Below are 23895 nucleotides of genomic sequence, written 5' to 3'. Positions count from 1 at the left end.
TTTGCCCAGAACAGATCCTGAACTCTAACATGTAACAAAATTGAATGAAAATTAACAAGGGTACGTTAGTGAAGATTTAATTAGCAATATGGTTGGTTTCCTTAGAATTTAGATGATTTTGATGGTGCAGAGTTCTAAACACAGCTGTTTACATGTTTTGGCTAATGTTTATTTTGTGTGTGTGCTAAATTTCTTCGTAGCGGAGGCAATCAAAATCAAACCTTTCTGCCTTCACATTTTTTTCTGACATATTTATTCATTAACCAGGTGCCACCAGGTGCTCTAACATTAATTATCTCATGTAAATCCTCCTCCAAACCCTCCCTGGCACTTGCCTCTCAACCTGAAGAAAGTGGGCTCAGAGTGGGCAACATAACATATGCGGGTCACACAGCTAGTGATGTGTAAATTACTATATTACATGTTAGTCCATTTTCGTTGTTTACCATCTTCCCTTCAGTTTTAACCTATCAGAATATGGTGGGATGAATAGGTGAAGAAAATTGATGTGACAGCCAGTCTGCATTCCAGCAGTCCTCAGCAAGATCTTGTGGACTTTATATCTCATCATAAAGATTCTAGTGACTCTACACCAGACTTAGTCGGTCCACAATGCATGACGACTGATAGCATGTATAAAGTGATTATATTATTGAAGTGTACTCTGGCAGCATAAGAATATCTCCTGATAGAAACACAAGTTTTTAATCATAAGCAAATATTTGTCAGGCTGCATCAGCCTACAGCCTACAAAACAAAGTAAAGTTGTCCATGAAAGACAAAATGAGAAACTCTTAATTTGGATATGTCCCTAAAGTTTAACTAATTTTACACGTTCCAAAAAAGAAAATGTAAAACTACTGAAATTTAAATAAAATAAAACAGGCTTAGTATTAGATTTCTTCAGTCAGCAGTGGTCAACAGGGCAGAAATCCACATACAGTACTCAAGGACAACAATATAATTCAAAACGAAAATGAAAATAAATCAATTTTGATAATTAGCATATTTCTCTTTTCCTTTTCATAAAAGTACCTTTTCCTTGGGTTTAGTAATGTAATCTTGACAAAGGTATAGATTCTAAAACAACTGAAGCACTGATTTCAAATTAAGTCAATTAATTCTAAAAATCAATTTAATGCACTGGTTTAAAGGCAATTTTAAGCAAAAATGGCTAAGGAGAATTCTTCCAAACATAACTGAGAAAACAAACTTTTCCATACAATTTACATATCAGAACATAAGACATTTGAAAAAAAATCACCATTTCTACATTGGTACAAAATGGCTATTTTGTTATTGTTACAGTCCCCAAATGTCTACTTATAGAGGTTATTTATGCCTGTTTCTGGATTTATGTCAATCTTAGGCATGTCTGATGGTATTAAACGAGTCATAGTTTTTGGCCTAAATTTTATTTTATTGTTTTAATGTTTTATTTTTGAGGCGGGGCGGGGGTGGGGTGGGGACTAGGGCAGACAGAGAGGGAGATGCAGAATCTGAAGCAGGCCCCAGGCTCTGAGCTGTCAGCACAGATCCCAACGTGGGGCTCAAACTCACAAACTGTGAGATCATGACCTGAGCCAAAGTCGGACACTTTAACCAACTGGGCCATCCAGGCGACCCTTGGCCTAAATTTTAAATTGAGAATTATTTCTGACTCATTTTTAATTTTTTAAAAATAAGAACAAGTACCGCAAATGAAAAAGGGAGTGTGTGCCATAAAAGTAAACCAATGACAAATTCTAACAAATTGGAATTCATTTAGTTTCCTCCTTGGTTACTAACATAAACTCCAGGTTTTAATTATTTCCTGTTTGCTAACCCTGAATAATGGCCAAGTTTAAGCAGCCAATTAGTTTCCCTTTGTTTTCTCTTTAAAATTCAAACATACATTGAGAGATTTGGGCAGCCACCTCATGTATGCCAGGCAATCAGGTGCCTGACGTCCTCAGACACATGGTGATCTATTCTCTCAAAACAACTGTCTCTGGGAAGAACACTGATTAAACAGACCCAAGTAACAGTCCAAATCGAGGAAGCTACAACTGTGAAGGGCAATAACAGATATTATGTTTTTAGTGGGTCCTAATCGAACTTACTTATATGGCTCAACACTAGTAAATGCACATAAATGAATGAGAGCTAGACTTACAGTTTCTTCACGAGCTGTGCTAATTTCTAATGTGAGGCCAATGAATACAATGCCTATCAATTTAATTACATGGAAAGCTAACAGATATCACAAAATGTATGGCATTTTCTGTGTCTGAGAAAAAAAACAACGCTATTGGGAGAATCCCGAGTGTGGTATTCAAAATGGAACTTCCTCTGCTGGATCAAACCACTGTTCCAATCAATTACCTTTTGAGTTATCTCAATAAATGCTCCAACTAGTCCAACTGTCTAACTGGTTGGCTGGCTACCAAAAAAATGAACATCATCTGCATATTTAGCTACACACTTTAAATTTTCGAGTGATTTGATCTAAAAGAAATAGTTTGCAAGTGTTCCTTGAGTACTGAGGAGTATGAAAAACAGGTAAATGCTAAGGATTAAGTTCCATTCATTGAAGAATCTAGGAAAACCATCAAACAACAAAACCATCAAACAACAAAACAAATGACAAAGCAACAAAACAAAACAAAAACAACAAAACAGAGCAAAAGGGAGAGACCAAGTGAGGGAGTAATAAAAGATACAATTAAAAATATTAAGTAAACATTTTTTCTGGAATTCAGGTTTTTCCCTCATGTTGCAGCAGAATGTGCTAAGTTTTCTTAGACGAATTTTCTTAGAGAATGATGAGGTGAGTGAAGTTAGCAGATTTTTTTTCCTTCCTTCCTCTGCAAAACCTAAAGCGTCACACTTGAGCATTTTCAATTTGTCCCCAGTGCCAGGCATTAACCATGTACTACTCCAAGTGGAGAGTGATGTAACAGCTGGTGTTGTCCTCAGATTTTTGGTTTGGCCTCATTCAGGAATATGGAAAAAAAGCCACAACAATCTCTCTGTTCTTTTTGGGAAACAAATGTAGATGTTTTCAGATTGGTTCATAGCTAAGAGTTTGCAGCTGTAATTTTGGGGGGATATTTTTGTAGATGTACGTATATACTTCTTTGTAAGTTTTGTAAGTATTATAAACCCAAACAGTTTTGGTTAGTTTTATTATTTGCATTTTGTGATTAAGAACACAACACGTGGCCAGTAGAATTAAAAACAAATTTTTGAAGTTCAAGAGCAAATTGATTTTCCTGACCAAAGGGTAAATGCAAAGAGCTGAAGCTGTTAATATTCATAGGACAACAGGAATTTCTGGCCAACACAAAGAGGTATTATTTTGGAAGCAAAATAAACAGACAAAACAAAAAGACACCCAAAAATTTAGAAGTTTTTTCTCAATCGCCTAGTGGAAATTTGAAATATACTGGTTAGGGGTTGAATTGTGTCCCTTCAGAAAGATATGTGGAAGCACTAACCCCAGTACCTCAACATGTGACCTTATTTGGAAACAGAGTCTTTACAGAGGTGATGGAGTTAAAATGAAATCTCTAGGGCACCTGAGTGACTCAGTTGGTTGAGCGTCCAAGTTGGGCTCAGGTCACGATTTCAGTTTGTGAGTTTGAGCCCTGCATGGGGCTTGCTGCTGTCAGTGCAGGGCCCACTTGGGATCCTCTGTCCCCTTTTCTCTCTGCCCCTCCTCTGCTTATGCTCTCTCTCTCTCAAAAAAGACAAGAGAAAAAGAAATCATTTGAGGGGGACCTAATTCAGTATAACTGGAGTTCTGGTACAAAGGGGAAATTTGGACACAAAGACAGACATGTACCGGGAGAATGCCGTATGAAGATGAAACTGTATCTGCCATTAAGCCAAGGAACTCCTAGAAGCCAGGAGACAGGGCTGGAACAGATCTGTCTCCAGATCCTTCAGTGAGCACATGGCTTTGCCAACATTGAATTGGAACTTCTGGCCTCCTGAACAGTGAGGCAATAAATTTCTCTCATTTCAAGCCTCCCTGTTAGTGGTACTTTGCTATAGAAGCCCTAGGAAACTAATAAATCTACTAAATGTTTTTTCCCTAAATTCAGAAGTGAGAACCTGCTTAACCAAAGTGTCTTCATCTTACAAAAAGTTTGTGTCTCAAAATTCCTTTGTAGACACGCTCAGACTAGAATTTATTTCCAACACTGAAATGGGGATTTAATTTCCAGGCCTGTACTAACCTCTCATTCAAATGAACTATCTTCAATAAGTAGTCCAGAGACAATATTTAAAAGAAACCTCTGGTTATGATCCAGTTAGAAACACATTTTACGTCATTATACACACACACAAAATGGACACACATTTTATGAAATTTCCTTACTTTTGATATTTCCATTGTGTTACATTTTACTTATGTAAAATTATATAAAATACTAGTCACAACCTGCTAAATTCATTTTATGACCACCAATAAGTCATGACTCACAGTTGACAAATAGTGTTCTAATAATTACACTTCTCCCTTGCTTGATATATACAATGATAATGAATGTTGTTGAATTAAGATCTATGTTCCCACAGGAGAGAAAGAAAACACTCGTTCTTTCTCTGCTCTATTGCCACAACCAGCACTGGGCCAAAGAAGTACAGATTTTGTCCAGTCTAGATGGCAGAGAGGCACAGAGAGGAAGTGGTCCCAGATAAACCCAGCAGTGGGCATGACAACATAGTTCTAGAAAGCCTTGGGTACTTCCAAGTCTCTTTTCTTTTTTTTTCTTTTTTTTTTTTTTAACGTTTATTTATTTTTTGAGACAGAGACAGAGCACGAACGGGGGAGGGTCAGAGAGAGGGAGACACAGAATCTGAAGCAGGCTCCAGGCTCTGAGCTGTCAGCACAGAGCCCGACGCAGGGCTTGAACTCACGGACCGTGAGATCATGACCTGAGCCGAAGTCGGCCGCTTAACCGACTGAGCCACCCAGGCGCCCCTCCAAGTCTCTTTTAAATATTCTTTTCCTTGTTGAACCACAGGATGGTGTCAAGAGTGAGACTCAGGGACACGTGATCTCTTTGGATTCCTCCTGATTTCATGACGATGGCATTCTTTATCAACCCACATTCTTTTAGATTCAAAAAACATACTTGGAGGGAACTAAGGAACATGTCATTTTTTTTTCAGTTCCATATCCCCAACTACTTCTATCTCTGGATGCCTTTCTAATGAATATAATTCAGAGATTTGAGGGGAGTGAGGGTGTGCACACATCGGGGAAGAGCTTCTCATTAGGGAGAGGGAGGGTTCCTTTCTCTACTTCTATCGTGTCCCTTCTGACAGTCAGAATGTCAGAAGTGAAGATAACTACCTGCTGACTGACCGACATGCCAAGATGCTCACCCTGCACTTCATAGGGGATTTTGCCCAGAGAAATGTTTTGAAGTCACAGAAAGGAATTCCTTTTATAATACTGAAGTCATGTTAACAAGCCAACTGCTCTCCTTAAAGAAGTTTATCCCTCAAACTCACAACTGGTCAATCCTCAAATTGTGCTGATTCTACCTAAAGAAAAAAAGACAAGTGTCTTGAACTTGATCTTTCCATTACCACTGCCTTCGTCTTTCCCAGGGTCAGTACAGTTTCCCTGCCATTCACACCAGTTTATCCTTCATATTCCAGCAGGTTCATCCTCCTAATTTAAAAGCCTTTCCCACTTCCCCATTGCCTTGAAGTAAAATCCAAATGTCTAAACCTGGCACTGAAGGTCCCTCCCAATCTAGGTCCATCCAACATACCACTGTAGACCAGTCACTACACTTTTGTAACTCCTCCTGTTTGTACGTGCTGTTCCCTCTGCCTTAAATGTTTCTTCCACCTCTCTCAGCCTGGGTAAATATTTCGTCTTTCAGCTCAAGTGTCATTTAATCTGGAAAGTCATCTCCAGCACCCTGGAGAGGGAGCCGCCTCTTTCTGCAGGCTCTGATACACTGTTCATAGCTATAAACGAGCAACACAACACCAGAATTCATGAGTTCAGATGCTTGCCTCACCTCCTGGATTTGTCTTTATCTCTGTACCACTACCAGCATCTAGCAAGGTACCTAGAACACTCCAGTGCTCAGTAAATGGCTGAGTAAAATCAGCATCACCAAGACTTTGCTGAGCGCTAACGCTACCAGTTTGATGTAATATTTTGAAAACATACACTGTTTAAATAGTAATAATTCATTTATTATTTGTAAAATGAATTGGGCTGTCTAGAAGCATTTTCAGACATGAGCATGTAGATTATCTTAAGTGCTCTTGTTCTCTTCTATTCAAAACTTAATGAAATCACAACTATGCCACAGGCTTTCTCTCCCATCCCGAGACACATGAAATTATTTTCTTTCCTTCCACTGCACAATGAGGTGGGAGTTCTGCCACTATGCCAGCAATGTAAATGCCGTACTTTCTGTGGTGTTCAGTGAGCCCAGAAAAGGATATGTTCAGGCAAGGTAATACGGCCTTGCCACACACTGTATCTGTTTGTTCTGGCTTGAGAGCAGGAAAAGAAAATTATTTCACTTCACTGCAGACCCAAAGGTTGTTTGGGGCTTAAAAATTTTTTTGGTTTAGTCACCAAACTATTTTCGAGGCAGTTGGAAGCTTTCACTTGTCTCTGAGAGCTTTGTTCAGAAAAGTGAGGTTTATCATGGATTGCCTTGGGGAGGCAATTATTGAGAATGCTAAAACAGTAACTTTACGGGGGAGTTGATATGAGTTGATGAGAAAATACTTTTAGAATGTTAATAAGTAAGTTAAAATATTTTCTGATCTTTAGTTCAACAAAGTAAAAGAATATGAGGATACCTGCAGAACAGAGGAAGGAAATAGCAAATAATTTTTACTAACTTTTAAAAATAATTACCATTATAACATTGATGGTTTGTTGATATAGTTTTTATTTAAAAGATCTTAACTTCCCAAACTGTTGAGTCTGAATGTGGGTTTCTTGAGGGAGACAAAAATATGCAGAAAGCAATGCAAATTATCCTGTCATCTTCCTTCCTCTGCCAGAGGAGGGTTTTACACAGTAAACGAAGTCACTGACTTGTTCCTACTCTATCATGATTCTTACATTGGTTTTTAGGATGATGAGGAACTGGCTAATGTATGAAGGCTTGAAGTCTACCTTCCCTTCAGCTTTGTGATCTTCCATCACTACATGCAAGAGCTCGTTCAGCATGTTCTGAGTGGCTATTATGCCTCAGAGCCTATGATAGATGCTGCAGATACACAGGCTAATAGGATATGGTCCAAATCCTCACAGAATTTATAGACCAGGGAGAAACAGAAACCTGACAGTTGATAATGATTAGGAAGAAAGGATACATGGCTACCATGTATTGAGGGCTTTACCTCAATAAGTCAAGGCTTTGGGCTAAGAGCTTCACATCCATTTTCTCATTTGATCCTCAAAGACACACTTGGAGAGAGGTATCACTAACTGGATTTTTTTCAGATCAGAAAAACAAGTCTTCAAGAGGGTAATTCACCAGCTGGAGGCCACAGAGCCAGGCAGGGCTGAGATTAGAGTCCACGTCTGTGGAAACCAGGGCACCAGACCTTACGCTCAAGCACTATGCAGTCTGTTAGATTAGGGTCATGTAGGCATTATTAGGAGAAAGGTCAGAAACAGGAGAATTCTTCCACAAGGGAAGAGAGTGTGCAAAGGAAGGAGGCAGCATGGAGCAAGTACAGCTCTCCAGACGCGGCAGGTGCATCTAGGCAGGGGCACCCGGGACAGGCAGGCGTTGGAGTTTTTGCTAAGTCAAGGAACTGAAAGTGAAGGAGTCATTTATAAAAATACTACACGGTGTATCAATGGTCCACCCTGGCTGGCTGTTAGTTCCTAATCTTGATTTCAGGGGCTATTTTAATCTAGACAGTGAAGTTATAGTTCTTTCCATGATCATTTTGCTGACAGCAAAATACTCATGTATCATACTAAGCTCTTTCTAAGCCCTTAACTTTTTCTGGCCGTTTTTATTCCCTTCAATATAATCTGAGTAAAGCAGTTCAGTTCTTTGCTTTTATTGATTTTTATTCTTACAGTTGATGAGAAGATACATGATTTCCTGACCACAACCTTAAAGGTTTTATCAAATGTATCGTGTGTCTCTCCTCTCCCCCACTGCCCAGTATTTTTATTTCTTTACCTAGGTATCTTAATTTTGAAAGTCAACTTGCTGGGCTTCCTAATACTTTGTGTGTGTGTGTGTTTTTTTTTGTGTTTTTTTTTTTTTTTTTTACCATTCATCTCCCCACTATTTCCCATTAACATGCCATTCTTATGCGAGAATTTAGTTTCCACATGTGGCTCTGTGACAACCTGCCCAAGTGTTATAATGTAGTGTCCAGAAGAGGCAAATGTTTAGAGACAGAAAGTAGATTAGTGGTTGCCTAGAGTTGGGATGGGGGATTATAGGGATATTGAGGGTTGTTTTAGTCAGTTTGGGCTGTTCTAACGAGATACCATAGATTGGATGGCTTAAACAGTAGAAACATTTACTTCTCACAGTTCCAGTGATTGGAAGTCTAAGATCAGGATGCTAGCAAGATCAGGTTGTGGTGAGAGCTCTCCCTGGCTTGCCGGCTACCACCTTCTTACTATATCCACTGATGGTGGGGGTGGGGGTTGGGGAAGAGTGAGCACTCTAGACCCCTTATCTCCTTATAAGGACACCAATCCTATCATGGGAGCACCACCTCCATGGCCTCATTCAAACATCATTACCTCTCAAAGGGTCCCATCTCCAAATATCATCACACTGGGGATTAAAGCTTCAACATGTGAATTTTGGGGGAACACATTTAGCTCACAATGGGGATTGACAGCTGAAATGTACAGGGTTTCTTTTGGGTGATGAAGATATTCTAAAATTGCTTGTAGTGAAGGTTGTACAATCTTGTGAATGTACTAAAAAATCATTGAATTATATACTTTATATAGGTGAATTACATGGTTATGTGAATTATATCTCAATAAAGCTTTTTAAAAAAAGTTATTTCCAGTTCTTCTTAAAGAATAAATAGTCCTTTTAAGAGGTTTTATACAGTACAAACTATTTCTTGGCAACTCATTCTGATCATCACATAAATATATAAGGGTCATAGGAAAAAACAGGGCAGAATGTTTTGAGAGTTTCAAGAGATTTGATTCCAGAGTATTTGTAATGACACTTCCTGCAAACCATTCTTTAAGCCACTTTCCAATATTCATCCAATGAAATGGAATGCAGTGCTAGAGCCTCACCTTACCTGTGTTAAGAAGTCTTGCATTCAAAAAATTGAAAGGTACTGAAGAATAAAAAAAAAAAAACCCAAGAGAAAAGCAATATACTACTACTCTTCATGTCTGAGTAGTTTTGTCATTTAGGAAGAACTATCATATTCTTTAACTCTAAAATTGCCCCCATATGTAAGTATATGAATCATTATCATCCCATTTTATAGATGAGGAAGATGACCTGATCAAATTCACATGGCTAGCTAGCTGTCAGTCTCTGCACATGTTTATTTGATAGCAAGTTTACTACCTTTCTGCTGCTTTCCCCACTGCTTTGCACTGACTACTCAACACCTCTAATTCTTCCATGGTTTAGACAGGGTGATCTCTGTAAAATTTTAAAACATCCCCATCTTAGTTCATAATATCCTCTTAATTTGGAGTAATTAGCAAATATTTAGACTCAGAGACACTGTAACCATCCAATGAGAGGACTCACAGAGGTCTTAATTATTCTCAGTGACTTCTTGTTACTACCAAGTATAGACTAGATCAGTGATGAAATCTAAGTTTAGATACACAAACCCATAAGGGTTAACTTGGGTTTGAAGTGAGGCATCTTTTAACTCCCTCTTAGACTGTGTCTATGGAGGGATTAGGGGACAAGCACGGAGTGCTATCCAAGTATCAACAAGCTAGAAAGAATATTGGCTTACAGATAAGGTAACTGGTGGTGTCACCACCACAAGCAGTAGAGGGCTCTCTAACATTACACACAAGATGCACAAGCAGGACTACCATTAGCTGGTGTGTTTTCTGGTTAACTCCTGCATCATCCCCATATTACCCATGTTTTCTTGTTTGCAAAAGGTTATTCTAACTACCAATGCTTGGTCAGACCAGATGAATTCTGCTGATAAGAAGTTTCAGTGAAATTTTCCCATGCTGGGCCACTACTAACCTGTTAATGAAACCTGGGGCCATGCAAATTCTTAAAAAGGCCATTGCAATTTGGAATTGCAAGGTATTTCACCATCATAAAATAAGTAATCAGTAACAGACACTGAATACCATAATCTGAGAGACGGAGTAATGAACAAGAGAATCATGTAAACTTTCTTAATCTCAGTTTCCCACTTTGGTAAATAAACCAGGGAAACAAGAGGATGCTAACACATGAAAGCAGGTACATTAGTTTAGATTAATCATCAGTTCCTGACTTCATCTCCCATCATCATTCTTTGAGGATATAAACTGACTTAGTGGTTATTGGAAAGTTAATCAAGCAAATCAAAATACTGTTGTGAAAGTTGAGAGTTTTTTCATAGACATAAGACTCAGGGTTAAGATTTGTTTCTTAGCCTGTCAAAATCTTTCTATACATAAAGTAGAGATCCTACCTAAAGATCCACAATATGTAAGGAAAAAAGTCCAATAGGATATAAATCATACAAAGAGCCTGAGGTATAAGTAAAGCCTGGAATCTGATAAAACATACTATCTCATTAGTGACAGAAGGTAAATTTAGTCACCTGAGAAAACAAAATTCTATGCAAGGCTCAAGATCAAGAATCATATGCTGTACCAACTGAGCCAGTGAGGCACCTCAAGAAAACTTATTTCATTTCTTAACTTAATATGGTTTCCCATCTTACCTCGGATATGATTTTACTTCTTTTGGGGAACTTTGTCAAATGGCAAGAATATCTATACAGTGCTATAGAGTGTACTGAGTTTTATCATTCAGTATAAGAAGTACATATAGATATTTTAGTATCTTCAGAAATAATGCAGACAGTCTTAACGACTCAATAGATACGTAGTAAGATCCCATCTTTGAGCCATTTGAAGTGAATTGTAAGAACTGAGTCCTTCACTTTATAGAGGGTCATATTTTAAACATTTAACCTCTGCAGTTTTTTTCTAAAGGTCATGAGTTCTTCTAAACAGTCAACTCCATCTTTGAAGGTCTATAAATTACATTAATAAACAGATAGCAAAATATATTAAAGGGAACCAAAGTATTTATTTCATTCTTAGCTTTCAACCTCATCTGTTATTCTCATCTCAGTTACAGATTAGCAGTAACAAATTTATCTTCTACATACTTTCACAACATGCTAAGAAAGGCTAAAAAGTCACTCATGGAAATTGTAAGCTAAGGAGACATTAGGGTAAAAACACACCCTCTAATAAGATCATATGCTTATATGAGGTTAAATAAAACAAAGTAATGTTATCCATGTAGGCACATCTCTATTATTATGCTAATCACACTATTACTGAACTCATCACATGTATTGTAATTGTCTGGTACTGTGACTGCATCCTCACTAGCATGTGGCCTCTTTGAAGCAGAGCTTGTGTCTTGATTACTTTAGTATCGCTGGTAGTACCAAGTGTTTAATATATTCAACAACATTGTAAGTATGCTTTAACAGATAACACTAACACCTAGTAACTGAAAGCATCGATTATGAAAAAAAAATACTTCACGTAAGGTCATGATATTAAAGATGTTATTTGGAGACGTTGAGTAGTAAAGTGTTAGATTCATATATACACATATATATATGTGTGTGTGTATATATATATATATATATATATATATATATACACCTGCTGTCAATGGCTTTACACAAGCTATAATCATTAACTAGAGTTTAGATGTGTGTTTCTCTTAGTGTTTGGACCATTTGTGTCAGATTTGCTTTCAGGAAGCTTGCCAAAATGTATTTACTTTCCCTGTCACACCCAGATTCAGATTCAGTAACTCTAGGGAAAGAGGGCAGCAGGAATAAGCTGTTTTAAAAACTTAGTTCCTCACGTAATTCTCATGCATCTGCAGTATGAGAATCATTGGCCACTCTGCTCAATACAAATAGGAAGCACAAATTTTTTTAACTGGTATCTCAAGCTATTCTTTTACTCATCTACTTTTAATTCAGTTCTAGCCCCTTACTGCTCTTAAACAGAACTGAGCAAAGCATTCATGCCATCAGTCAGCACGCATACCACAAGGCTCTGCAACCTTCCTGCTTCAGGCAGCGTTAACAGTGGGGTCGGTTGGCAACAGTCAATCAGAGGCTCACAGGAATCCTTAGCCTAAGGTACTGAACTGGATTTGGAAGAAGCAATTATGCATAGGAACAGGAAAGTTTTCTGCATACATGCTTAAATTCACATGAGATCCTTAATGAAGAGAACTACACAAACCTGCTCCTTGCCTTCAGGAGGTTTATAATCAAAGGCAGGCATAGGCTGGGAGTGAAGACTGCAGGGTAATCAATTAAATTAAATTCTCAGAGCCAGGGAGCAATGAATACACCAATCAGCATTCCTGAATGCAAATTCAAATTATTCCTCTTACATAGGCTTACTAATATGGAGTAATAATGCAAAATAATTCTGGAGGAAATCATGCTAATTCTATTTTAGCTTTCATTAACTCCCTCAGCAATATTTTCTTAACAGTTATTATATCATCAAGCAGCTTATTACAGAGTTCAGTAATAGCCAAAATTCTTATCTAGAATATGACTGCTTAAGACCTTTAAGATTGATGTCATTATAAGAAAAACAAGTCCCCAACTTTGAAGTTGGGAAGCAAATCAAGACTCCAAAAAGTGTACATTAGATTTAGTCTGTTGCAAGCTTTAAGCATGTGGCCCTTTCCACTGGGTCAATATAGAAAAATTTCAGACTTATCCATAAACCACTTTCTGCTCCCTTGGGTTATTAATTTTTAGAAGAAGAATTCTTGGGACACCCCCATCAAGTTCCCATTTCAGTGTGCTCGTCATTACAGTGAAAGAAAAACAACCACACTGGTCTATGTCACAGTGTACATCTGCAGGGAACACCCTGAAAATAAACACCGCATTTTTGTAAACCTCATTTTCATTGTTAAAACATGGACATTCAGTAAAATATTGGTGGCATGGTTTTTAAAATTGAAATTCACTTTTTCCCAGATATTTTCAGTCTTATAAACTATTTACTATTTGATATTTGAGATCATTTTCACTAATAAAACCCTTTCGAATTTTCTTAAAGGAAGCATTTACATGGAATCATGATAATGCATGTAAAGTTGAAATATAATCATATGGTTGGAAAAAGTAAATTTAAAAATCATAAAACGTGACCTTGGGCAACTTTGAGACTTCCTCTGTGCCTCAGTTTTCCTACTGTGAAACTGAAGGACTGAATTCCAGTCATCACAGACGTGACTTCCAGTTTTAACATTCTAGAATACATTATTCACTTATTCATTCACCAGCAGTGTTCTTTTTAACAAGCCTCTTTGTTTAAATTCACCTTTCTTTGCTTTGGTGTAATTCCTCCACCCCACCCTCTGCAATCCATACTACAATCATTAACGAACAAAATAGAGCTGTGTGCTCAGTCATTCTTACATAGCAGTTCTTAGAAAGGTGTTATATATACATAAATAAATCTATCTAGAATTATTTATGGGGAAATTCTTCCTTAACATTTATGTCCATGTATTACAATGTACTTATTGACAGAAAACCCTTGCTTAGATCTGGACTCCAGGAGAGATCCTAACATGCATTTTTAAAAGGTCTTTAGTGTATCACCATCCTTTAAAATGAGCTGAGAGCTTGCCACAGCTTCCCAACATTGCTAAGAAGCTGACTCAGTTGTATTATAAACCTGTTCAATACATTCTTTAGTTTCTGTTTTCCTTCAGATGTCAAAGATATTTTCTTACATTTATTCTCTTTCAAGGAAGGAAATAATTGGACACAACAATCAAGTGAGAAAGATAAGAAATTGGGCATAAATGTCAGTAAAAGCAGCAGTATAATATTCAAATTCTTCTGGTCTCAGGGAAGGACATCATGTACGACAGGCTCCACACGTTTGCAGCACACGACTAAAAGATGCCAAGTATTGGCAAAGTTACATGGTTTCGTACCACTCAGAAAATACAGAAGAGAATAAAACAAAACAAACAGGAAAGAACACTACCTTTGGAGAGGCATGATTTCACAGGCCATTCTTGTATATAAATTTGCCAGGGACCCTCACAACTGTCTCTTCCACGCCAATTGGGTCCGCCTATACAGGAAACGTCTTCTCACAGTGGCTAAGCTGGGCTTGGGGGTGAGGCTGCACCTCACAGCTGGAGAAGCGACTTGCTCTGCAGTTAGCCAGTGTGCTGCTGCTCCCAGCCTCCAAACTTCTTCAAGCAATGCTATTTTATCGGCCGCCTCTCTACATTTACACTGCAGTCCACTTTGACCTTTTGTTCCAGGGACGCAGCTGAACCATCCAGCCAATCAGAGGAGCAGCTGTTGTAGTGCTTAAAGGCGCTGCTTCTTTTGCTCCTGCTGCTCCTCCCTCCTCCTGCTTCTCAGTGGGCTTGCCTAATTCTGGTAACTCGAAACTTTCCTCTTAGCAAATCCACAGAGGAGCTTGTCAGTCTGGGGAGAGCAACCAATAACTACAGCAAGAGCAAAGAGTCCCCCTTACTTCAATGTTACGGAGACTGCCAAGGAGGAAATCCATTTGTCAAGGGAAGACACTGCCCTATGAAACTAAAGGTTTCTGTGACAGAAGGCAAGAGCTAAGCTCCATCCTGTCTCTTCCTTAAAAAAAAAAAAATCCAAACAAATCACTGGCATTGGAAGGCATGATTCTTCTAGGAGGAAGGCATGCTTCTAGACCCTTGCCCTACCCACATTTATTTCCTGCTGTTTGTTTACACTGCGGTGGTTACCAGTCACTGGTGACATCACCCAAGGCACGTAGCTCACACTTCTGGGGAGAATACATGTCCTAAGACTGTTCAACTTCTCAGGGGATCAAAGGGTCTACTCCCACAGAAGTTATTTCAACTTATTATCTCTTCATTTTATCTGTATAAAATTGAATGTGTTTATTTGTATAATCATTTTCCTCTAAGAACATCAACAGTATGTTTTGACTGGTTGCTTATTTATGTATTTATCTAGAGATCTCTTTATCTATCTAGCTATTTATTTTTTTTTTTTACAACTAACACCAAATCAATTTTCCATAAGGTCTGCTGCCTGTTAATTATCCAGTCTTCCCTTGCAATTTCTGCTTCAGTATGGAATACTAAAGTGTTGTTCTGGGAACGTAATTATTAATCCATAGATTTCATACACTGCAGGAACAAGAGAAGTACATTTTTAAAAGATTTCTTTCAGGGGGCCTGGGTGGCTCAGTCAGTTAAGCATCCGACTTCAGCTCAGGTCATGATCTCAGAGTTTTGTGGGTTCGAGCCCCACGTTGGGCTCTGTGATGATGGTTTGGAGCCTGGAGCCTGTTTCGGATTCTGTGTCTCCCTCTCTCTCTGCCCCTCCCCTGCTCTCTTTCTCTCAAATAAACATTAAAAAGTTTTTTTTAAAGATTTCTTTCATATCACGAGAGCTTCCAAGGAGTTATAAGAAAGCTCAGGGCATCGCTTTTAGAAGAAGAAAGGGCAGAGGGACAGAGTCCATGGTGTTGAGAAACAGTGGGGTCTTAAAGGTCCAAATAGGTATCTTCCTCCTCTGTAGTTTTTCCTATTTTTTTTTCACAGACCACTCATAATTCTGAACTTAGAACACAAAGTCTTATTATGTGTCCTTTCCTTTACTATACCCGCTAATAAAAGCATTTCATTGTCTGATTAATCCTCTATCATATTTATGAAAATGGATTAGTCATCCTGAAACTTGTGTTCAGATATTAAGGTAAAATATCAATGACTAAAATCAGCCTTTAAAACAGTGAAAGTTGACTTAAGTCCAGAATTTACTTTAATTGCAATTGTCAGTATATTCTTTTTTAATATCAGATTTGGAAATTCTAATTTGATTCTATAATAACAACTTAGTTCTGTATTTTTGCTTAAGTTTATTTTTCAAAATGCCTTTACATCTTAACACTTCAATAAACCGCGTGAGTTAGAAAATCACTATTACATACCGTAATATCTATTTGATTGTTGAGTAAACCAGGTACTAGAAAATTAAGTAATTTGTTCAGATTTACATAGGAAGTCAGTAGCAGAACAGAAACTGGACTCAGAGCTTCTTAGGTCTGCTCTGGAATTCTGCTATGTCATAGTGGTTACTCTACACTATAGGAGTTTTAAAATATTTTGTAAGATACAGATAGGTTTAGAAACACAGTGGACCCTTGAACAACACAGGTTTGAACTGTGCAGGGTTAAATATAGTAGCGTGCTGTAAATGTATTTTCTCTTCTTACTAATTTTAATAACATTTTCTTTTCTCTAGCTCACCTGATTGTGAGGATACAGTGTGTAATATACATAATATACAAAATATATGTGAGTCGACTGTTTACATCATTGATAAGGCTTCCAGTCAACAGTAGGTCATTAGTAGTTAAGTTTTTGTGGAGTCAAAAGTTGCGCATGGTGTTTTGACTGCACAGGGATTGGCGTCCCTAACTTATATTGTTCAAGGGCCAACTGTAGTTGAAGTTCAAATGAAGTAATATTTTGTCTTTTCTCAATTTTATGAACACATCAATACTATATGGCTAAAAGGAGTTCGATAATAAAGGACCTAGCATCATAAACATAAGCTGTAACTCAAACTACAATTTGTATTTAATATATACTAGAGATAAAACATTGAAGAACAGGGGCATTGGGCATTGAGGAGGGCAGCTGTTGGGATGAGCACTGGGTGTTGTATGGAAACCAATTTGACAATAAATTTCATATTTATTTATTTATTTATTTATTTATTTGTTTAAAAAATTTTTTTTTCAACGTTTATTTATTTTTGGGACAGAGAGAGACAGAGCATGAACGGAGGAGGGGCAGAGAGAGAGGGAGACACAGAATCGGAAACAGGCTCCAGGCTCTGAGCCATCAGCCCAGAGCCTGACGCGGGGCTCGAACTCACGGACCGCGAGATCGTGACCTGGCTGAAGTCGGACGCTTAACCGACTGCGCCACCCAGGCGCCCCAACAAATTTCATATTTAAAAAAAAAGAAGAACAGGGGCATTCATATTTTAACCTATGATTCCACCTATGTTTCCTTATAAATTAAGTCTTCATATCAGTATTCCTCTAACATGCCATATTACTAGTGAGACATCAGTGGTTATTTTTAAAAATTACCGATCATGAGAACTCCACAATTACATGCCTTTTCAAGTTTCTATTATTTATAACAATTCCTCCTCTTTTGGGCTCTCAGTCTATTTTCTGGGCATTACTTGATGATCATTGATGAATTTATACCTGGACTGCAGCTCTTTCTCTCTACCACACCCACTGCCAAAGTCCTTGATCACTTAAATACCTTTGCTATTTCTATTCCTAACATCCTTGTATCAGTTCCTCAGGTCGGGCAGCAGGAGTCTCATTCCCTGGACTCTGCCAGTTCTAACTCCCCAAACACTGATATCCTGACTGCATCTGCTCCACACTTAGCCCTACTGTTCATCACTTACCCCCCACGCTTCTGCCTCCCCCACTCCTCCCTCTCTTCCTTAGCCTTCTCTTCAGCAACAACTGTTCTGTCTGTAGAGTGTAACCTGCACCCAAACCAACTGGCATGCAGCTTTAAAAAAAAGGCACATTCCTGGCTCTCCTCAGCATTTAGTTATTTCTAAAATGGGCTCACTAGCATCCTCCGCTTCTTCACCCTCTCTAAATCCTGCCAGCTGGGTTTTCTACTGCCAGACCGCTAAAACATTGCAAAAGAAAGTCACATAACCCTGGCAACTAGTGACACTAAAAATTCATGCTATTTAACCTCAGCATGAACCTCGATACTGTGTGGCAACCTTTTTGCTTATCTTTAAATGATTTTTCACTGCATCCCCATAGAAACTGCTACAAATCTTCACTGCCACAAATCTGAACCTCTCTCAGTCAGTAACTGCTTCGCCTCCTAAATTTATTGAGGAAGCCAAGATCATCAAATGCGAGTCATTACCTTTGTTCTTCCCTGTTACCCTTATGGGTTTAAGTGCACCCCCGCTGTCCATATATACACAACACACACAACACACACACGAACACACACACAATCTTTGACTTCTTCCTAGTCTAGCAGAAAAGGTCTCATTCACAGGACTCCAATTTCTTATCTACCTTTTGGATCTCTTCATTTCCTCCTTTCTCTGGAAGAAACCTGATCTCTCCTAGATCTTAAATCTGTCCCCCTTCCAATAGGAACCTGAGTAAGTATCCCCTAGCCTTAAAATATTTTCCTCATCTGCCTTGCCTGCTGGTGCTTCAGTGCTATTTTCCCCTCTTCCCACTGACAGACTTCCCCAAAGCCTACCTCTGCTGTTCCCACTTCTGCATAAGTTACTGACTCCCCTACCCCATGCCAACGGACGTGGGACTTCACCACTTTTCTGAAACTGCTTTAAGGCCACCAATGCTCTTTGGACTATTAAATCTCTACTCTTAACTTTCCAGAAACATCCACCTTTGGTTTTCTGAAAGTTTCTGGTTCCCTGTAATCTTTCCTGGGGATTCCCCATATGTCCTTGATTACTCCATTCTCCTTTTATTTCATTTGTCCTTCCTTCTCTCTTATCCCCTCCACACCTTGCTTTCTAGCCCAGCACCATTCAGTACAGACATTTTATTAGGGCTTAATAAGCTGTGCTCTGGAAATATGCTCCTGGGGATTGGATCCAGACTCTACAACAGATGAGCAGTGTAAACTTGGGCAGGCTATATAAAAAGCTCTGAAGTTGCTCTGAAGAATAAATGAGATCACATACGTAAAACATGAAGAATAGTGCCTGGCAAATCACTAAGTGCTAAATCATTATTAGTACTATTATCCTAATCAACACTTCCAAGGCCTCATATTATCTTATCCCCAAATTTCTCCTCCTCCTGGCCCCTCTTGTTAATGATGTTGTTATTCTCTTTATGAATCAGATTCAAAAAGTGAGTCATCTTTATTCCTCCTCCCTCGCCTCTCCTTCAAGCTGTTGACTGTCCTGTCTCTTTAATTAGCTGACCTTGGTCATTTGCAGTATGAGAATGATCCTTCTGCCTCCATTCACCTGATCTCCAAGATCTCCAATGCATACATTTCGCTGTCAGGGAGTTTCCTACTGTGATTGTAATCTGCTCACTCACTCTTCTGCTAGAAACCTTCATTAGCTCCAAACCATCTTTTTGATGAACCCCAATTCTTTAACATAATGACTAAGACTCTCCACCAATTAACCTCAATCTACCCCTCCAGTTCATCTGCTTATACTTCTTAAAGAAATTACTCCAGACAAACCTGGACACTATTTTTTAATCTGCTCTACACTCTTCTACCCCAAACATGTGTTCATGCTGTTCCCTGTCTGGAATATTTTCCCATTCCATTTTCTTCTGGAAAAATTCCATGCATACATCAGGCTTTGGCCAGTTAAAATAAACTTATTTTCCTTTTTCAATTTGTACAGCCCTATGCATCTCTAATATTATTTATACCCCCCACCCTGCCCCAGTTTTATTATTATTTGAACCTATATATTATTTCCCTACTGGAATACAAGATCTGCAGGATAAGGACTCCATTTCTGCTATAGCCACTACACAGAATAGACACTTAATAAGTGCTGAATGAATTAACTGATAAACCTAACACTCTTCCAGAAACTGAAGCATAGCTACTTTAATTGGATTTTAATTTGTTGAGCAATATTTCCATCCACTTTTTAACATTTCCCATTGTAGGCTAACACTTAAAGTAGACACCTCATGTAGGTTCAAATAAAGAATGATAACCAGTAACTGACAAAAGAAATCAGAGTTTATGCATTGCTGTGCAATCACTGCGATGTAAAAAGTAGGATTCTATCCCAGACTTCTGAAAGCTTTTTCTTTAAATTTTTTAACGTTTATTCACTTTTTGAGAGCCAGAGACAGAGTGTAAGCAGGTCAGGGGGCAGACAGAGAGGGAGACACAGAATCCGAAGCAGGCTCCAGGCTCTGAGCTGTCAGCACAGAGCCCTACATGGGGCTCGAACTCATGAACTGTGAGATCGTGACTTGAGCTGAAGTCGGACGCTTAACCAACTGAGCCACCCAGGTGCCCCATCAAACTTCTGAAAGCTTTTAAGCATTTTACATTATCCAGTTTCTCCTGGATTGTCTATTTCTTTTTCTACAATTCAGCTGGCTTGCGGACTTCTAATTTTTTTACATAATTTCTTCAGCAGATTCCAAGAGCTTGGTTCTATGTGTGTTTGCCCTTGTGCTATCAAGAGCAACAATTACTCCAAAAATGATGTGGCTTCATTTGCTTCAGTTTCAACATCAATTTGAAACAAAGAACTAAGAACATTTCTTGGCCACATTAGTTTGTTTTCATATATTGTTTTAAATTTTTTTTTTTTCAACGTTTATTTATTTTTGGGACAGAGAGAGACAGAGCATGAATGGGGGAGGGGCAGAGAGAGAGGGAGACACAGAATCGGAAACAGGCTCCAGGCTCTGAGCCATCAGCCCAGAGCCCGACGCGGGGCTCGAACTCCCGGACCGCGAGATCGTGACCTGGCTGAAGTCGGACGCTTAACCGACTGCGCCACCCAGGCGCCCCTCATATATTGTTTTAAAATCAGACTGATTTATTTCCTAAGACAAAATGACATATTAAAGTAATTTCTTTCTTACAAGTTTGGTAACAAGGTGCTTCTTAAACAAGGTTTCTTCCTCATATTTTTATCAATCTTTGTAAAATGGACTAAGGAGCAACACCTTTCACAAGACAGTCACACAGTCCTCATAAATGGTAATGACTAAATCTGATAGGAGTTTTTCATAGTCATGAAACCAATATTTTCACAGTATGTATCATTTAGATATTCTGGTATTGCTGCACAGGATCCTGATTAAACTTGCTCTTTGGCAATCTGTGTTAGAATACCAGTGAATTCCTCAGGCGCCTGGGTGGCTCAGTCAGCTAAGTGTCCAACTCTTATTTTGGCTCAGGTCATGATCCAGGATTGTGGGATCGAGCCGAATCGGGCTCCGTACTGAGCATGGGCCTGCTTAAGATAATTCTCATTCTCTCTCTCCCCACCTCCTCTCGTGCTCTCTCTAAAAAAATAAATAAAAAATAATACCAGTGAATTCCAGGGCTCATCAGAAAACATCATCATCATCATCTACAACAAATGTCAAAAAAAAAAAAGGGGGTGGTGGGTAGGAACTGGAGAGGTAGTATATGTAAGGCAATTAGCATTTCTTAAGAATCTATGCTGTGCTCATTTTAATAGATGTGGATCTGAAGAAGTTAATTAACTTGAACACTCAGCTAGTAAGTGGCTGACATGAAGCCAGCATCTGAATGCCATAGCATTTCCACTATAACTCTTAAAGATTATAAAGTATTATAATTACCCATTGATATATATTATCAATGAGCAACAGGAAATAAAGAATCCTTTCTTTTCTTTTGGTCTGAGGTTTACACTTAGATGAGTGTGTATGCTTATATTATAATATCTTATAATGCTTGTCTGAACCAAAGACATACACTGGACCAGAACAAACCTCTTCTGCTATCGTGAGTCAACATTTTGTGTGTGTGTGTGTGTGTGTGTGTGTGTGTGTGTGTGTGTGTAGTAGTAGCAGCAGCAGCAGCAGCAGCAGCAGCAGCCAGTTGTAGTTGCAATGGGGGAAGGAAGTGGTTGGGGTGGGCTGTTGAGAGAAAGAGGAAGATAGAAAAAAGATGGAAAAATTATGCTTTAAGTGGCATTCTTAACTATATTCCTTTTATTAAGAAGTTAATGGTAATGGTAATGGAAATGGGAGGTGGGCTGTCACTTGTTTTTATGTTAAAAAAAACCCATCTTACAGTATTTAAGGATAATTATTAAAACCTTATAAAGGATTTATTTTAGAAATCAAAACAGTGACACTTAGAACAGGCTCAAGCTAAGTGGAACAGGGAATTTCTAGTTAGGTAAACTATTTCCTTTGGTAACAACAGAAATAAACCTGATTCCATTACTTAAGGCCAAAATAAAAAAAAAATAAGAAAATCAACGTAATTGTTTTCTCAGTTATTAGACTTGTCTATAGTAAAAGATTGCTGAAAAAAAAAATCCCACAGGGACAGAAATTATCTAATTGGTTTAATTCTAATGGTGGATCATGCTTTTAAAACTGTGTACTGGCTTACTTCATTAAAATATATCTAACCAGCCTTGCCAGACTCTCAGATGGCTCAGAGGGTTCATTTACTCAGGTTCTAACATCCTACAGAGGTGGAATGACAAGGAGCACGCTGCTTTAACAATGAGGCAGGGTTCCCAGGCCTCAACACCTGGAGATGCATTACTCAGCTGCCCTTCCTTGCCTGCCTGATGGCTCTGATTTCACTAATTCTAACAATCCTAATATAGAAAATAAGATATAGAACATTCACCAGAAAGGCCAATGATTTCAAATTGAAAGACAAGTGATTATATTTCATGGTACATGAATACACAGTTCTGTAGAAATTCATACAAAAGCTTTCTCTAATTTTTTTAAAGTTTATTATCATGGAGAGAGAGGAGAGGAGAGGAGAGGAGAAGAGAGGGGAGGGGAGGGGAGGGGAGGAGAGGAGAGAGGGGGGAGAATCCCAAGCAGGCTCCACACTGTCAACATACAGCCCAAGGTGGGGCTGGAACTCACAAACCATGAGATCATGACCTAAGTCAAAATCAAGAGTCAGATGCTTAATTGACTGAGCCACCCAGGAACCCCTATTTTTTCTTAAAAAAAGTAAATTTATAATGACTGAGGGACTGAAATTTCTCCATAAAAACTGGCTAAAAATAAACTCTTTGAGACAACTTACATAATTGTTCCCCAACTTTCTGGGACACAGAAAAATCCACATTTTTGCCAGATGGAATCTCAGTTAGTGATCACTGCCAATAAATAAGTGCTCGAGTACATTTTCCTGGAATGGGACTCCGTGGGCATGACTTTCTCTAAATGTCCCTTGGGAGTCCAGATAATAGTGTTTCTGTTCTTATAAAGTATGTCATGTCCTACACAACAGCTGCTACCACACCTGAGATCTGCTGCCTTAAATTGTCCCAGTGAACTTTCACCCTGTTAAATGATATTTCCTGGCACAGGAGAAGCAGGTTTCAGCAGAGCTTCCTTAGAGAAATGTCAAAGTTGCTCAGCGTGATATGGTAACCGACGGTCTAATTCTGTATCCATACAACATAAAATAAACCTCATCCTTCTGAGACTTGAAATACTGAACCACAGGCACAAAGTCTCTCAATGTCAATACTCTGGCTGGCAATATTTATTTACTTCAACACAAAGCATTGTGCTTTGCTTTGAAGCAACAATAAATAAATACGTGAAAATGTATTTAAAAACAAAATAAGAGGAAGTGGCAATTGTGTTACCAAGAATAGGTCACATTAAAAAAAAAAATCAGTCATGGTACCTTAAAATGCCAACAACCGTACTGCATTTTAAATGATCTAATTTTTTATTTCTGAGAGAGAGAGAGAAAGAGAGAGGGAGAGAGAGCGAGCTGGGGAGGGGCAGAGAGACAGTGATACACAGATTCTGAAGCAGGCTCCAGGCTCCCAGCTGTCAGGACAGAGCCCAACGTGGGGCTCGAACCCACAGACCGC

General features: G+C 38.6%; 1 protein-coding gene across 9 annotated transcripts in view; it reads right to left on the bottom strand.

Annotated features, from left to right (window-relative positions):
• FAM13A (family with sequence similarity 13 member A) overlaps positions 1–23895 on the bottom strand; it is a 417828-nt gene that overhangs the window by 90970 nt on the left and 302963 nt on the right. Inside the window, exon 1 of one of the 9 annotated variants that reach the window (XM_047855788.1) lies at positions 16217–16302. The exons of 7 other annotated variants lie outside the window; for them this stretch is intronic. Coding sequence is in view for 1 of the 2 variants with exons in the window: in XM_047855787.1 (XP_047711743.1) it covers positions 14249–14277 (29 nt within the window). In the remaining variant the exon portion in view is untranslated. Of the gene's footprint in view, positions 1–14248; positions 14513–16216; positions 16303–23895 lie in introns of those variants that run through there. One more of the 9 variants, XM_047855787.1, reaches the window with a different exon arrangement.

Source organism: Prionailurus viverrinus, chromosome B1 (assembly GCF_022837055.1).
Source record: "Prionailurus viverrinus isolate Anna chromosome B1, UM_Priviv_1.0, whole genome shotgun sequence".
Taxonomy (NCBI): domain Eukaryota; kingdom Metazoa; phylum Chordata; class Mammalia; order Carnivora; family Felidae; genus Prionailurus; species Prionailurus viverrinus.
The sequence above is the reverse complement of the archived record's forward strand: the minus strand, read 5'-3'. Positions and strand labels throughout refer to the sequence as shown.